Here is an 18,480-nt window from a genome sequence, read left to right on the forward strand (position 1 = left end):
CATTGGTCTGAAGGTTTGGGCTCATATAGTTAGTCAAGAGAGAGAATAAATTGGACAGGAGTTGGTAAAATGTATCATTATTTAAAGATGGTATGATCTACAAGAGAATCAACTGGGAAAACTGCCGTAGACAAGAAGGCAATAAAATGTACATAAGCTGCAACTACCTTTAGAAGATAAAAAGGAAGAAATCGTTTTCACGGATGCAATACCTAGAATGTAACAAAGAAATGTAGATCTTTATGAAGAAAAAATTTAAACCCTACTGAGAGAACTAAAAGAAAATTCAAAGAAATAACTAGAAATGAATACCATTTATTCCCTAGGATGACTCAACATTATAAAATGATAGATCTCTTTCAACATGAGCCCATACAAATAACCGACAGTGTTTTCAGAATTAGATGATTCTAAATTAAAGGGAAAAATAAGTAAGAATAGCTGAAATATTTCTGAAAAAAGAAAATCAGGGAAGACTAGCTCCACCAGAAATTAAAACTTGTAAACTAGAATAAGATGGGTACTGACACATGAATAGAGCAGTGGAATGCAATGGAAAACCCAAAAGTAAACCCAAATATTGAAGGGAATTTTAAAAACAGCATCTTGCATCGGTAATGAAACATCAGTTAATCAAATAAATGAGAATCAGGACTACCTACCCTCCAGAAACAAAGTTGGATTCCCTACTTCACAGCTTAAAATTAGATAAATTCTGAACAGGTCAGAGATTTTTTTTTTCTTAATGTTCAGCTTTTACATTGTTTAAAATTTTAGAAGATTCCCTAAAAATATTTTTATGATTAAAAAAAAGTCATTTTTTAAAATGGCACAAAATTTGGACCACATAAAAATAACATTCTGAGGGCAAGGAAAATGCACGATAAGTCAAAACACAGCATACGGCGGGCTCTTGGCTGCTTCAGTTAGAAGCTCACATAGCTCTTAATCTCAGGGTTGTAAACTCAAGCTCTACAATGGTTGTAGAGATTACTTAAAGTCTTTTTAACAAAATTCTAGGGAAAATACTTCCTGCTCATAGAAGGAATTTTTTTAATAAGTAAGTCTCACAATCAATAATAAAGACTAGTAACCAAATAGAACAATATACAGAGGATATAAACAGTTCACCAAAAAAGGAAATCAAATGCTTCTATATGAAAAAATTTGAATCTCACGTCAAAATAATTGAAAATTAAAACTATAGTAAGATAACTGTTTTTCATCAGATTGTCAAGTATCAAGAAATTTGGTAAGACTGTTGAGGATTTGGGGAAATAAGCACTCATACAGAGCTGGAATTTAAACCTCCAAGGAAGGCACTTTTTATCAAAACTTGATATTTATATACTAAGAACTATTTATCAAAACTCTTTAATGAACATTCCATCTGCTGCTGCAATTCCACTTCTAGGAATTTATCCCATGTAATATGTGAAACAACTGGTACAATGATGATTATAATAGGGGAGCATTTTTGAGCAGCTACTATGTATTCTAAGTGTGTGCTATGCTAACCACATTAGTCCCGACCTCACAAGGAGGGTCCTGTCACTTTCTGTTTTGCAGATAGGAGCCTGAAGCTCAGAGTGGTAAAAGTGCTTAAGGTCACAGAGCTTGTGTATGGCATAGGAGTGAAACCTGGCTGGGTTGGCCCAGAGCTCTTAGCCTTAACACTGCAGTATCTTGCTTCCTAATACAGCAGTGTCTACTAAAGAAAAAGCTGGGAGACAGCCCTGGCATTCCTCAGTGGAGGCTGGTTAGGTAAATTGTGGTATATCCATGCAGCCCATAATGAAAGGGAGTTTTGCCCTATAGGCTGCATTTCATGAATCCTGAGACACATGTTTGCACATTTTAACATCTCTTAGATTAGTGTATATCTAATAATTACATTTGGTAGTAACTTTTTCTTTCTTAGTGGTACACAAAGTACCAGCTCATCTTAGATTCAATTACACATAGTATATGACATAATTTTAGTTTTCTTTTTACTTTTCTTAACTTTGCACATTTTCTTCCACAAAAATACTTCACCTTTGGACCCAGAAAAAAATTACTTCAAACATAGAAAGTACTTGATGTGGTATCTGATTTCCCAGGCTGATTTTTGTTCTTGACAACAGGGACTTCTCCACGGCATTCTTTAACAGCATCCCACTCTCGGGCTCCCTGGCGGGCACCATGCTCTCCTCTCATAGCAATCCACAGCTACTGCCACTGGACTCCAGTACCCCCAACTCCTTTGGCGCCTCGAAGCCCTCCACAGAGCCTGTGGCAACAACTGGCGCCAGGCCGGCTGGTGATACTGTCAGTAAGGACAGGTGAGTGGGCATGCCAAGGCTTGCTCCTATCCCTGGGGAAAGTTCAGATATGGACACAGTTGCACTGACACTTCATGGCTCCTTCAATAAAAAAAGAAAGATGCTTAATTTTTGTTATGAGGGCCAGGTTGGGAGGGAGTTCTTGTTCAGGTGAGTCTGTGATACAAGATGCAGTCCCAAGATGTGATCCTAAGGGTGGGAACTGGCTAGGGACATATGGCCTGCCTCAGGGTCAGCCCTACTTTTCAGCAATTTTACACTGGAAGTGGCTTAGGCCCTCTTCACTGCACAGTCAGGAGTGTTGCCATACCAGTCATCTCAGGAAGGGTATCTGGGGAAGGTCAGACAGCTCTAGATCTGAGAGACGTTTTAACAGTTGGCCCTGCAGGTCCTGGGAGAGGAGGAAGGGGCTCCCAGATGCCTGCCAGGTATCTAGTCTGGGGTCCAGGCAGGTGAATGTGGTCAGTAGGAGGGCCAGTGGCTTTGGGACCCAGCATGTGTGATGTGCTTGGGCATGGGGTGAAGCTTGCAGGCTCATGCTTAGGCCTCTCCTATGGAGAAGATAAGGGCTGTGAGGTGTGTGCTTGGAGGAGAATATGAAGAATGCATAATTGTCCAGGTAAGATGAGAAGGGCCACTCAGGCCACAGTGTGTTTGGGCAAGGATGAAGGCCAGGAATAGACAGTGGCTTAAGGATTCCGGGTGCATCTTCTTGTTAGACCATTTGTGGAAGCGGGAAAAGCTGGTGGTTTGGAGTGGTTTGGGGTAGAGACGCTGTATTCAGATTGTGAAAATACGACTGTATTGTGGGATAAAAGGATGGTAAGAGCTACTTTCTAGGCCTCATGCTACCCGCAGAAGCTCTCAGAACAATGCAGTGGGGCACAAACATGAATGCATTTGCTTATGATCTCCTTAGTTAGCCAGACTTCCAGATTTTAACACATTAAAGTAGTAAAGAAATAGGACTATTAATTACATCTTGAAATTGTGTTGACATAAGTTTGTTTGTGCCCTTTTAACTGGCTCCAAGTAACACAAATCTAGGACTCCCAAATGCTTGATGGATTGTGCTTGATGTGCTCTCCCACATTCTTACCCCCCACCCCCAGTGTGAATGCTACCTCTACTCCTGCTGCATCGTCACCCTCCGTGTTAACAACCCCGTCCAAGATTGAACCCATGAAAGCATTTGACTCCCGATTCACTGAGCGGTCCAAAGCCACGCCAGGTGCTCCTGCCTTGACCAGTGTGACTCCAACAGCCATGGAAAGGTAGGTGGTGGCTGTGTGGGGCCCCAAGAGACCAGAGAGGGTATAGTCTTAGCCAGCAGTGCAGTGTCTGCTTTCCCACCAAGCAGCCTGCCTTCCCATGCAAGTGCAGACTCTCATCCCTCTATACTCAGGAGCCCCCGGGTCGTAAGAGAAAGTAGCTTCTTCAAGGGGGAAGGTGGTTAGAAGGAGCCATGGGAGCCACAGAACAGGCATAAAGGCCAATGAAGGCAACAACACCAGGTCTGATCAGTGCAGAGACTATGCTGAGAATAAGGTCATCATTTGAACAGAGCCCAGAGTTTGCCCAGAAGAGGAACAGGAGGCTCTGACACTGTTGCACCATGGAAGTAATGGCTTGCTCAGAACTGACCAGGCGTTTGGGAGCTGAGATAAAAAGTGATAGAGGAGAGGTCTTTATGAAATTAGATAGACTTATGAGTTCTTGCAGGCTCTATGCTACTCACCCATTCTCTGCACCCCCCTTAGCACACAACAGCCAAGCTATATAGGAGGTAGTCTGTTTCTTAGAATTGCAGGAGTGTGGCCAGGGCAGGTGTGTATGTTGGCACAGAACTTTTCTGATTTCTGGGGAGTGTGTCCCCACCCCCACGAACCTACCACAACATAGAGCTAGCTCACTGCATAGCCCAGTTATTTGGGGGCTGGGGAAGTTAGAGGTTGACTGGGCCAGTTAGAGGTGGACTGGGCCCCTCCTACAGAGGGGCCATGGGCTTAAGTAATTATGTCCTTTTGGGGTTGCACTCCACCTTGAGGCGATAGGGGCTCAGCAGCCCTGAATGGATGTACCTAGCCTTTGTGCCACTATCAGCCAAATGCAAGGACATTGGTCACAGACTGTTGGAGTAGCCACACAACCAGCAGATGCTCAATGAAGGGAGCTTTTGTGATGAGACCTGACCTTGCAGTAGATGATGTCTTAGAGCTAAAACTGTAGTACACTGTCCCCAGGACTTGACTCATGATCTCAAAATTGCTTATCTGATCAGGATTTGTTCTCCTTGGAGAATAGCCTTTGGAAACCAGCATGGGAGGACTCTCCAAGTCAGCTGCTGCATCTATGATCTTGATGTAGAGCCTCATATTCTACTCTGTAGTGTGATTGTACCTGTTTCATATACAGGTGGTCCATGTGATCTCCGTGATCTAGCAGTTCCTCTGTCCAGCAGTATGGAGGATCTGAAAATCTTCTTGCTGCTCAGTATTTTGAAATGGTGGATGAACTACAATACATATCCCTAAAACATGTAACCAGTTCATGAGAAAGTAAGGGAGGTCCGCAGGAGCCAAACCCAGGGTAGGACCACGCTGTGGATGTTGGGCTGGGGATTACTGACATGGTGACTTTAAGTTTTGATGGCCATACAGATTCAAGAGAGGATGTTAAGCCTGAGCCATGTACAGGGTTGGAACTAAGACACTAGCATTAAGTCAAGCTGCTTGAGAAAGTACACTTCAGTGAGGGAGAAGACAGAAAAAACCTGAAGGGCAGCGTGAGAACAACACCAAAAAGTTGAAATGTCTCAGCCAGTCCTCAGGGTTAGGAAAATAGACTGTATAGCCATATACCTTCCCTCCTGTGAGTTGGGGGTGATTAACACTACCCAGGTCATCTGGAAATCAAGCAAAGAAATGAACACAAAAAGGAAATTTGGACTTGATTAACACCCAGAGGCACTTGGCAAAACCCATGCAAACCCCCCCTCTGCCAGCGACATTTCCCTGACCCCAGAATATACAGCATTCCCACTGATGAAGTACTGACAAAAAGGGACTCAAAATCCAGAGTAGCAAACCACATAAAGAAACAATGCATTACAAAGACATAATGAGTAGCTTTAGAACTTTTTATAAATTTGATCATAGAAATTATCATAGAGAATTGCCAGATAAAGACTATAAGATAAATATGCTTAATCACAGAGACGTGAAAGATAAAATGTGAGGCGAAAGATTAATATACCATCTTATATACAAAAATTAACTCAAAGTGGGTCAAAGAACTAAATGTAAGAGCTAAAAATTTAAAGCTCTTAGAAGAAAATAGATGTAGAGCTATATGACCTTGGATTAGGAAACCATTTCTTAGATATAATACCCAAAATACAAGCAACTAAAGAAAAAATAGATTGGACTTCATCAAAATTTAAAACTTTTGTGCTTTAAAGAAAGCTCTATCAACAGAGTGATAAGACAGCCTACAGAATGGAAGAAAATATTTGTAACTTACATCTGATTCTAGGATCCAAAATGTATAAAGAACTTACAACTCAACAATAAAACCCAATTTAAAAATGAACAAAAGGTTTGAATAGAAATATTTCCAAAAATTACAAATGACCAATAAGCACATAAAGTCATTAGTCATCAGGGAATACAAATTGGAAACTACAGTGAGATACTGCTTTATACACGCTAGGATGGCTATAATCAAAAAATCAGACAATAAGTGTTGACAAGGGTGGGAAGAAATCAGAACCCTCATAAGTTGCTGATGGAATTCTAAAATGGTTCAACTGCTTTAGAACACAATCTGGCAGTGTCTGAAATGGTTAAACATAGATTTACCATATGACCCAGCAATTTCATACCTATATATATACCCAAGAGAACTGAAAGCATATTCATGTAAAAATTTATACACAAATGTTCATATCAGTATTACTCATAATAACCACAAAGTAGAAACAACTCAAATGTCTATCAACTGATGAATGGATAAACAAAATGTGGTATACCCATTCAATATATTTAGCAATAAAAAGGATTAGAGGACTTAACACATGCTGCCACACATACAAACTTTGAAAACATTATGCTAAATGAAAGCCAGTCACAAAGGACCACATGTTGTTTAATTCCATTGCTATGAAATGTCCAATATAGACAAATAGACAAATCTACAGAGACAGAAAGTAGGTTAGTGGTTGCCAGGGATGAAGGAAGAGTAGGTTGGGATGATTGCTAGTAGATACAGAATTTCTTTTTGGGATTATCAAAATGCTCTGCTGTTAGATGGTGGTAGTTGTTTAACTGTACAAGTATATCAAAAACTACTGAATTTTTTACTTTGAAATGATGAATTTTGTAGTATGTGAATTATGGCTCAAAAGGAATAATGAACCATCAAAAAAGATCAGATAGATATGGAAATAAACCAAAAATTACTTATCTTTGTTTATTTAGATGGAGCAGGGAGGGGCAGAGGGAGAGGGAGAATCTTAAGTGTCACAGGGCTCAGTCTCACAACCCTGAGATCATGACCTGAGCTGAAATTGAGAGTCAGACACAAACCGACTGAGCTACCCAGGTGCCCCTCAAAAATTACTTTTAGAAAAGAGAAATTAAAAAATTGCAATTGAAAAGCCACAAAGAGGGGCAGCCCCGGTGGCACAGCAGTTTAGCGCCACCTGCGGCTCCAGGTGTGATCCTGGAGACCCTGGATCGAGTCCCACGTCTGACTCTCTGTGATGCCTGCTTCTCCCTCTGCCTGTGTCTCTGCCTCTCTCTCTCTCTCTCTCTCTCTCTATGTCTCTATGAATAAATAAATAAAATCTTAAAAAAAAGAAAAGCCACAAAGAGCAATAGCAACAGCAGATAAGACCCAGCTAAATAGAGCATTACATCTGAGGAACTGGCTGATGCAGAGGCGAGGAAGTAGAACTTGAGGGGAGACTAGAGATGAGGGCAGATAGAAAGGACAGTGCACTTAGCAAGAGTTCCCTCAAAGAGGGCATGCTATAGGGTAATTGTCAAGAGGGAGAGGCTAATGTTTTCAAGCTTAATTCAAACGTTGAAAACTCAGTTTGGAAATGGAGTGAGTTCTGAACAGAATAAGGAAACCTAAATCCCCACCTTAGAGAAACTAAGCACCATAGACAGAAACTGTCTTTTAGTTGGGAAAGGCACTCCACATTTGTCTAATAGGTTTCTGTGACCTTTGCTGTACTATTTTCTGTCTTGGGGAATACAAACCCTGATTGGAGGAGCACATGGCATACCCCTTGAATTAGGCTGCTGAAAAGCAATCTTGATAGCATGATCTGGGCCCTCATGCCACCATGATTGGTCCCTCAACAGCTGTGTCACTGAGGGTCTCACAAGACCTGTCAGCCAGCCATATGTACAGCTCCAGGAACAACTATAGAATCAAGGTAGCATCAAGTTTGTCATTCACTTGAAAATAGCAGTGAGTGAGCATTCACTTGGGGCTGAGTTTCCTGCCTTTAAGGCAGTAAGAACACCTGGTGGGGCTCCCAAGAGCCTGGTGCTAAATTCTAAGAAGTTATGGTTGGATCCTCATATAAGAAAGATAGAATAAAATAAAGCACAGTATCTTTATAAAAGTTTAACAGAAAATACAGTTTTCTTGATATGGCCGTTTCTTGTATTGATTCTCAGTAAAAGCCAAGAGGAATCCTTTAAATCACCCATCAGTGGAGGTCTTCCTTTGGGAGCACAGTGTCATACATAGTTAGGAGCAGCACTCAGAGCCACATACTCTGATGTTAAGTCCTAACTACCCCCTTTCTGGTGGGTAATCTTAAGCAAGACACCATCTTTGTCAGCCCATCTTCCCCCAGGTAAAATAGCTCTCTGAGGAGTACCTAATTCCTAGGAGATAGATCTTGAAGACTGAAGAGGAAGGGAGTGCCTCTAAAGCCATATCTTGATCCGGGTCTCACAGTGAGCAGTACATATCAGTTCCTCTGTTACTCCTTCACTATACCTCATGGTGGTTTGGCAATTTGGTCTCTGTAACCTTACTGGTACTTCTTTGCCAAAAGTGTTGAATGAGTCTGGGGGCCTAATGCTAGCCTCCCAGGTACAGGGTGGCAGTCCTAGTTGAACCTGTGGGTCCTCCTCTCCATCCTGCCTTAAGGCTACGTGTTAGTGAAAGGCACAGAGGCGGTTTCCAACGTGGCCTGTGCCGGCAGAACCTAGGATGGAGCCCATTTGTAAGTGGGGTAAGTGGGGCAGCTCTGGCCAGCTGTGCTCTTCCTCAGCAGATATCTGGATCTAGGGAACAGCTGCTATAGGTCCATTGACTATGCTCCTAAGGGTACTGGGCAACCTCTGGTACAGGCCCACATAGGCTAGGAAGTGCAATTTTCAGTGGGTCCCTAGCCTAGGGGCCCTGAATGGGATGGTCGGGCAGAGGTAGGAGGTGGGAAGACTACCGAGGGCTCTCAAAGAAGTCCTACCCCTAGGGAGTGGTGTAGCTTGAACTAGGGTAGAGCTAAGCAAGTGGGGTTCATGCATTGGTATTGAGCTCAGAAAGTGATCAAATAATTTAGAAGCTTATATAACAGTTTGACATTCTTATTATATTTTATAAAACTATAATTACAAATCAAAAGTTTTAGAAAGGATTTTGGGAAGGATTTTGAGAAGCACTAACTTAGGGCTTCTAGAACATGAATCTACACCCCCAGAGGTGAATGTTTTGCCCTGCTCTAGGGCATCAGAAGAATAAGAAGCAGGCTCTTTGGTTTCATGGAGCAGAACTAGGAATTTATTGGTTTTCCCAGTTCTGTACATGGGTACAGATGGAAAGAGTTCAAGATTTGTACACACTGGTGTGCCTGACTACCTTTATATGACCTGGTGCTACCAAGAGGAAGAACAGCAGAAGACGTTGCCCAAAGGAGGGGCTAACAGTTCTAGAGTCCATTTTCACACATTCTGGTTAGCAAAGAGAATGCAAGTAGGTATGAGGGCTCTGAGGCTATAGGCTGGAATGTAATTTACCATGAATTCCTTGAGGAAAGGTGTCCAGTGATGGTGTCTGACCCAGGGATTTTGTCATGTCCAGAGATATCTATTGCAGCATTATGATTATAATAGAGAGCATTTGGCCAACTGCCTCAAAAAAGAAGTGTGTTGAGGAAATAAGCTATTGATTTTGTAGCCCCTAATTAATATCTATGACAACTGAAGTACTATGGAAAAATAGTTCACATGGCATGTTATTTGAAAAAAAAACAACAACATGAAGTTGTATTCAGTTGTAATTGCAATATAAATAAAGACAATCAGAAATAAGAATGTTACTACTGACTTTGCAAAAATAAAAAAGATGAAAGTATTACATTTAATTGCATACCAATAAATCAGATAATTTAAATAAAATGGGAGAAATTTCTAGAAAGATATGAACCACCAAAACTGACAAAAGAAATAGACAATCTGAAGAGACCTATAACAAGTGAAAAATTTGAATAAGTAATCAAACAATAGCCTACAAAGAAAAGCCCAGGTCCAGGTGGCTTTACTAATTTATTCTACCAATCAAAAAAATTAATGCCAATTCTTCATAAACTCTTAAAAAGTAGGAGAGCAGAACTCAGCTGGCTCAGTCAATGGAGTGTGCAACTCTTTTTTTTTTTTAAGATTTTATTTATTTATTCATGACAGAGAGAGAGGCAGAGATACAGGCAGAGGGAGAAGCAGGCTCCACACAGGGAGCCTGATATGGGACTCAATTCCAGGTCTCTAGGATTACACCCTGGGCCGAAGGCGGCACTAAACGACTGGGCCACAAGGGCTGCCCCGGAGTGTGCAACTCTTGATGTCAGGGTTGTAGGTTCAAGCCCCACATTGGGTGCATAGATTACATAAAAATAAAATCTTTTAAAAAAATAGAAGAGAACATTTCCCAACTCATTCTGTGAGGCCAGTATCATGAGGATACCAAAAGCAAAGATGGAGAAAACTACAATATTTCTTATGCATAAGGACACGCAAATCCTCAAAAATAAAACAACATATATTTTTTTTAATCATACATGACCAAGTGGGATTTATCCTAGGAATACAAGGTTGGTTCAACATATGAAAATCAGCTGATACAATAATATACTATATCAATAGAGCAAAAACAGACACCATATAATTGAATCTAGCACTCATTCATGACCTAAACAAATAAACTAGGAATAAATGGAACTCCATCAACATGATAAAAGGACATCTTTGAAAAACCCACATAATTAAAATCATACTTAATGGTAGAACACCAGATGCTTTCCCCCTAAGGAAAATGAACAGGAACGAGACAGGATGTCAGCTCTTGCCACTTCTGTTCAACATTGTACTAGAATTTCTAGACTAAATGACTTCAAGATTGCAAGATACAAGATCAATATATAAAAATCACTTACATTTCCCTACATTTATAAAGAACAATCCAAAAAAAAAGAACTTAAGACAATAGTTCTATTACAATAGCACAGAGAAGAATAAAATGTTTAGTATTAAATTTAACAAAAGGAATACAGTATAAAAACTATACTTTGGAAACTACAACACATTGTTGAAAGATAGACCTAAATAAATGGAAAGACATTCTGGATGACAATATTGTTAAAATGGTAGTAGCCCCTAAATTGGTCTACAGATTCAACACAGTCCTTTGCAGAATTCCAACAGGCTTCTTTTTAGAAATTAACAAGCTGATCCCAAAGTTCATTTGGAAACTCAAGGGCCCCTAAATAGCCAAAATAGTCTTGGGAAGAAAGAGCAGAGTTGGAGAACTCACACTTCCTGAGTTAAAACCTTAATACAGAACAATAATATAGTGTGGTACTACCAAGGACAGATACATAGATCAGAAGATTAGAGCTGAAATCCCAGAAATAAACTCACATGTCTGCGGTCAGTTGATTCTCAGCAAGGGCGCCAAGACTATTCAATGAATGGAGAAAGAAGAGTCTTGCGAACAATGGTGCTGGGACAGCAGGATATCCACATGCAAAAAAATAAAGTTAGATCCTTACTTCACACTGCATACTTCACACTGCAAAATTAACTCAGGGCAGTCCGGGTGGCTCAGCGGTTTAGCACCGCCTTCAGCCCAGGGCGTGATCCTGGAGACCCAGGATCAAGTCCCACGTCAGGCTCCCTGCATGGAGCCTGCTTCTCCCTCTGCTTGTGTCTCTGCCTCTCTCTCTCTCGAATAAATCAATTAAATCTTTTTTAAAAAGTAACTGAAAATTGATCAAAGAACTAAATTTAAGAGCCAAACTACAAAATTCTTTGTGACTTTGGATTTGTTCATGAATTCTCAGATATGACAGCAAAATCACAAGCAGTCCAAGAAGAAAGGTAAATTGGACTTCATTAAAATTTGAATCTTTTCTGCTTTAAAGAAGACCATCAAGATGATGGGGAAAAAAAACTGTAGAACTGAAGAAAATATTTGCTAATCCTGTATCTAAGGAAGGACTTATGTCTAGAATACAAATATTCTTACCACTCAGTAGTAGACTAATGCAGTTTTTAAGTGGGCCAAGGATTTAAATGGGCATTTTTAAAATATGATATATAAGGGGTGCCTGGATGGCTCATTCAGTTGAGCATCTGACTCTTGATTTCAGCTCAGTTCATGATCCCAGGGTCCTGGGATCGTGTCCCACATCAGGCTCCATGCTCAGTTGGAGAGTCTGCTTAGGATTCTCTCTCTCTCCCTCTGTCTCTCTCCCTACTCACAATCTCTTTCTCTCTCTCAAAAATAAATAAATAAAAATCATTTTTAAAAACATGATATACAAGTAGCCAATAAGCAAATGAAAAGATACTCAACATTATTAGCTATTGGGGAAATAGAAGTAAAGCCACAAGATTATACTTCACACTGCTGGGAAATCAAAAAATAGATTATTAAGTGTTGGCATCAATGTGAAGAAATTGGTGGGTATATAAAATGGTACAGACACTTTGGAAAATAGTCTGACAGTTCTTTAAAAAGTTAAACATAGGGGATCCCTGGGTGGCTCAGCGGTTTAGCACCTGCCTTTGGCCCAGGGCGCAGTCCTGGAGACCCGGGATCGAGTCCCGCATCGGGCTCCCGGCGTGGATCCTGCTTCTCCCTCCTCCTGTGTCTCTGCCTCTCTCTCTCTCTATGTCTATCATAAATAAATAAATAAGTCTTTTTAAAAAATAAAAATAAAATAAATAAAAAGTTAAACGTAACTTAACATTTGACACAATTTCAGTGCTGGGAAAACACCCAAGAAAAATGAAAACATGCTTAAACAAATAACTTTTACATGAATGTTCAAATCAGCATTATGTGTAATAGCCCAAAGCTTGAAACTAAGCAAATGTCTATAAGCTAAAGTATGGATAAACAAGGTATGGCTATCCATACAAAGAAATATTATTCAGTCATTAAAAAGGAGTAAAGTAGCAGTATATTCTACAGCATGAATGAACCTTGAATACATGCTAAGTGAAAGAAACCAATCCTGGATACCTCTTGTTCTGTGATTTCATTTATAAGAAATATCCAGAATGGGGACATCTATGGAAATACAAAGTTAAGCTGTGGCAAATGGGAGAATTGGTGGGACCAGAGTTGAGAAATGATACCAAGAAATATAGGGAGTTTTTTTTTTTTGGGGATGATGAAAATATTCTGAAATTGCTATTGTGATTGTCGTACAATATGATGAAAATATTCTGAAATTGCTATTGTGATTGTCGTACAACTTTGTGAAGACACCAAGAACTACTGAAACACTATTTAAACACATACAATGTACACATACACGTATACACAGATTGCAATGGAGAATTGCAAGAAAATGCATGAGATACTGTGTTTCTGTATCAGCAGCACCAAGGACTTCTAAGTGGAGTTTTTTATTGACTTTTGTTTTGAAAACTTGAAAACCTTCAGCAACATGGAAACATAGTCCATTAAATGCCTTTGTACCCTTCACCTAGTTTCACCAATTTTTTTGTCACTTTTGCCAGTTTTGATTTTACTTTTACTCTACCCATGATAGAAACACAAAACTTCTCTCTTTCCTGGTATGAGAGTCCCTTCGTAAGCAAGAATGTTCTCCTACACAGTTGCATTCCATTATTACACTCCAGTAGGTAGTCAGTCCTACACTTCAAAAAATTTTTTTTAATTTTATGAAGTACTGTCCATCATTTAGAGTTTTCTCTTTGTGTTGTACAGTTGTATGTGTTTTGACAAATGCATAATGTCTTATGTCCAGCATCACCATGTACAGTAATTTCACCTCCCTGAATATCCTTGTACTTTAGGAGTTTATCCTTCCTCCTCCATGAATCACTGAACAATCACTGAACCTTTTTTTTTTTTTTTTAAAAGATTTTATTTATTCTTGAGAGAACAGAGAGAGAGGCAGAGGGAGAAGCAGGCTTCCTCTAGGGAGCCGATGCAGGACTCAATCCCAGGACCCCAGGATCACACCCTGAGCCAAAGGCGGACACTCAACCACTGAGCTACCCAGGCATCCCAATCACTGAACTTTTTACTGCCTCCATAGTTTTGCCTTTTCTAGAATGTCGTATAATTGGAATCATACCAGATATACCCTTTTCTAATGTTTGTCTTTCCCTTAGCAATATCCATTTAATATTCTTACATGCATTTTTATGGTTTAATAGTTCATTTATTATCAAGTAATATTCCATTGTATGGATGTACCACAGTTTATCCATTCCCCCATTGAAGGACACTTTAGTTGCTTCCATTTGGCGCAGTATGTATAAACATTGTATAAGGCTGCTGTGAACATTCATGCATAGCTTTTTCTGTGAATACATGTTTTCAAGTCAGTTTTGAGCAAGTACCTAGAAGTGCAATCACTAGATTGTGTGATAAGACTAGATTTAGCTTTGTAAGAAACTGCCAGACTGTCTTTTACAATGACTGCAATTCCCACCAACAATGATATCCTTTGATCCACATTCTTGTCCACAGTTATAAGTTTTTTAGGTTTTAGCCATTTTAATAAGTGTTGAATGATCCCTCATTATTGTTTTAATTTTCTGTTCCCTGACTTACACTTCCTAATGTTGACTATTTTCATATGCTTATTAGCCATCTGGATCTTCTTTGGTGAGGTGCCCGTTTAAATTTTTTTATTTTTTGGATTAAGTTGCTTGTTTTCTTACTGTCAAGTTCTACAAATTCTTTATATTTTGGATTCAAATCCTTACTCAGATAATGTGATTTGCAAATATTGTCCCTTGGTCTTTGGCTTGTCTTTTCATTCTTTTAACAGTGTCTTAGAGCAGAAATTTCTAATGTTAATGAAGTTCAACTGAACTAGACTTTTTTCTGTCATGGATCATGCTTTCAGCATTATATCAAAAACTCATTGCCAACATATTCAATCTAATGTTAATTAAGTCCAACTGAATTAGATTTTTTCTGTCATGGGTCGTGCTTTCAGCATTGTATCAAAAACTCATTGCCAATATATTCAATAATAATATTCAATAATTATTCAATAATAACTTTGTATGGTGACAGATGGTAACTACACTGCCATGGTAAGCACTGCAGTGTAAAAAATAAATTTGCCAAACCCAGATTCATCTAGACCTCCTGCCATATTTTCTTCTAAGTTCTCCTTTTATAGTTTTGCATTTTATATGTAGATCTGTTCCATTTTGAGTTAATCTTTGTGGGAGATGTAAGGTGTCTAGATTCAGTTTTTGCATGTGGTTGTCCAGTTGTTCCAGCATCATTTTTTGAAAAGACTATCCTTTCTATGCCTTTGTCTTAATCAAAGATCACTTGACTATATTTGTATGGATCTGTTTCTAGGGCTTTTTTTTTATCTTTCCATGTAACTTTAGAATAAGTTTATCAGTATATACAATATAATTTCCTGGGGCTTTTAATGGGATTCCATTTAATATCTAGATCAAAAAAAAAAAATTCTAGATCAAATAATGAAAAATTGACCTCTTAACAATATTAACTCTTCTTATCCATGAACATGGAATATTTCCATTTATGGAGATCTTTGATTTATTTTAATCAGAGTTTTATAGTTTTCTTCATATGGAATTTAGACATATTTTGTTAGATTTATATCTAATTCATTTTTTTGATGCTAATGTAAATAGTATTGTATTTAGAATTTCAAATACCAGTTATTCATTATTGGTATTTGGAAAAGCAATTGACTTTCTTCATATATTTTTTTAAGATTTTATTTATGTGAGAGAGAGATTATGAGCAGGGGGGAAGGGCAGAGGAAGAAGCAGACTCCCTACTGAATAAGGAGCCTAATGCGGGACTCGATCCCAGGACCCTGGGATCATGACCTGAACTGAAAGCAGGACTTAACCAACTGAGCTACACAGGCACCCTTGACTTTTGTATATTAACTTGATATCCTATAGCCTTGCCATAATTGCTTATTAGTTCCATTTTTTGTTGTTGTCTTTGATTCTTTGATATTTTCTACAAAGACAATTATGTCATCTGCAAATAAAGATAATTTTATTTCTCCTTCCCAACCTGTATGCCTTTTATTTCTTTCTCTTATCTTATTGCATTAGCTAGGATTTCTAGTACCATATTAAATAGAAGCAGTGAGAGGGGACATCCTTGCCCTCTCAGTCTTATGGAGAAAGCATTTAGTGTCTCACCATTAAGTATGATGTTAGCTCTAGGGTTTTTTGTGAATATCCCTTATCAAATTGAGGAAGTTCACCTCTAATCCTGGTTTATTAGGAGTTTTTATCATGAATGGATGTTGGGTTTTGTCAAATGCCAGATCATATGATTATAAGATTTTTCTTCTTTAGCTTTATTGGATGTGATAGATTACATTAACCACTTTGAATTTTGAGTTCGTGCGCATATCTGGAATAAATATCGTTTGGTTTTGTTTTCTTTTTTTTTTAAGATTTTTTTCATTTATTCATGAGAGATACAGAAAGAGAGGCAGCGACACGGGCAGAGGGAGGAGAAGCAGGTTCCATGCAAGGAGCTCTATGCGAGACTCAGTCCCGGGAATCCAGGATCAGGCCCTGAGCCAAACTGCTGAGGCTCAACTCCTGAGCCACCCAGGCATCCCCCATTTGGTTACTGTATATAGTTGTTATACATTGTTGGATTCAATTTGCCAATATTTTGTTGAAAACTTTTACATCTATGTCCAAAAGGTTTTTTTTTCTTGTAATAGTTTTATTTTTTTCTTATCAGTATTTGGTTTTTATATTTGGGTAATGCTTGCCTCATGGGTGTTAGATTTATTTCCTCTGCTTCTCTTTTCTGGAGTGTATTTTAGAGAATTGGTATAATTTCTTCCTTAAATACTTGGTAGAATTCACTAGTAAAATTATGTGGACCTGGTACTTTTTTTTCTTGGAAGGTTATTAATTGTTGATTCATTTTCTTTACTAGGCCTAGTCAGATTAGCTATTTTTCCTTATATGAATTTTAGTTGTTTTTTGTTTTTTTCAGGGAACTGATCCATTTCATCAAAGTTATCCAATCTGTGGGTTTAGAATTATTCATAATACTCTTTTATGTTCATTTTATTGTCCGTGGGAGCAGTAGTGAAGGCCCCTTTGCATTTCTGACATTAGTGATTTGTGTTCTCTTTTTATCTTGATTAGCCTGGCTGAAAGTTTATAAATTTTATTATTTTCAAAGAATCAACCTTTTATTTAATTGATTTTTCTCTATTTTTTTTTAAAGATTTTATTTATTCATGAGAGACCCAGAGAGAGAAGCAGAGACACAGGCAGAGGGAGAAGCAGTCTCTATGCAGGGACCCCAATGTGGGATTCGATCCCGGGACTCCAGGATCATGCCCTGGGACAGAGGCAGGCACCAAACCGCTGAGCCACCCAGGGATCCCCAATTTTTCTCTATTGTTTTCCTGTTTTGAATTTCATGGATTTCTCCTCCAATTTTTACTATTTATTTTCTTCTACTTGCTTTATATTACTTTGCTTATCATGGCCTTATTATTATATTACTATATTGCTGTTTATTATTTATTTCCTTCTGCTTGCTAAAGTTTTTCTAGTTCCTAAAGGTAAAGTTTAGGTTTTTCATTTCACGTCTTTCTTCTTTCCTAAAATAGGCATTCTTGGGGAGCGTGGGTGGCTCAGTTGGGTAGGCAACCAGATTGATTTTGGCTCTGGTTGTGATCTCAGGGTCAGGAGATTGAGCCCCATGTCTGGGTTCACGCTCAGCAGAGTTTGCTTGAAGATTCTCTCCCTCTGTCCTTCCTCCTACTCTCACTCTTGGATACTCTCTCTCTAAAATAAATAAATCTTTAAAAAATAATAATAAAGGGAGTGCATACTTGACAGTCAGTTATCATCTGACTCTTGGTTTTGGCTAAGGTGGTGATTTCAGGGTCCTGAGATCAAGCCCTGCATTGAAGTCCATGCTCAGTACAGAGTTTGCTTAAGACTCTCTCCTTCTGTCCCTCCCCACCTCTATAAATAAATAAATAAATCTTTTAAAAATAATAAAAATGAAATAGGTTCTCTGTTATAAAGTTCCCTAACCACTGCTTTCACTGTATTCTACAAGTTTTGATAAATTACTTTTTTTTTTTTTCATTTAATTAAATACTTTTTCGCTTGAGGCTTTTTTTTTTTTTTTTTTTTAACTATATATTGTTCAAAAGTGTGTGGTTTAATCTCTGGGGTTTCTCCAGGGATCTTTCTGTTATTGTTGTCTAGTTTAGTTCTGTTGTGTGTTTAAAGCATATTTTGTATGATTTTTACTCATTTAAATTTGTTAGAATATGTATTTTGACCCAGAATGTGATCTAACTTAGTGAATATTCCATGTGATCTTGAGAAGAATGTATATTCTGCTCTTGTTATATGAAGTATTTTATAAATATCAACTAAATTCAAATAAACTATAGTACTCTTCATCTGATTATTTCCTTATTGATTTTCTGTCTGGTGGATCTGTCAGTTACTGAGAGAGGTAAATTGAAATCTCCACTTATAATTGTGGAGTTGTCTAGTTCTCCTTATGGTTCTATCAGTTTTTGACAGGTGTATTTTGATGATCTGTTGTTAGGCGTGTATACATTAAGGATTGCTATGTC

At 38.6% G+C, this 18,480-nt stretch overlaps 1 protein-coding gene across 3 annotated transcripts in view; it reads left to right on the forward strand.

Annotated features, from left to right (window-relative positions):
- HIRA (histone cell cycle regulator) overlaps positions 1 to 18,480 on the forward strand; it is an 89,029-nt gene that overhangs the window by 44,573 nt on the left and 25,976 nt on the right. For all 3 annotated transcript variants that reach the window (XM_072803554.1, XM_072803552.1, XM_072803553.1), the window contains 2 exons: positions 2,127 to 2,324; positions 3,437 to 3,598. In XM_072803554.1, coding sequence (XP_072659655.1) covers positions 2,127 to 2,324; positions 3,437 to 3,598 — 360 coding nt within the window. The remainder of the gene's footprint in view (positions 1 to 2,126; positions 2,325 to 3,436; positions 3,599 to 18,480) is intronic.

Source organism: Canis lupus, chromosome 27 (assembly GCF_048164855.1).
Source record: "Canis lupus baileyi chromosome 27, mCanLup2.hap1, whole genome shotgun sequence".
NCBI classification, from domain to species: domain Eukaryota; kingdom Metazoa; phylum Chordata; class Mammalia; order Carnivora; family Canidae; genus Canis; species Canis lupus.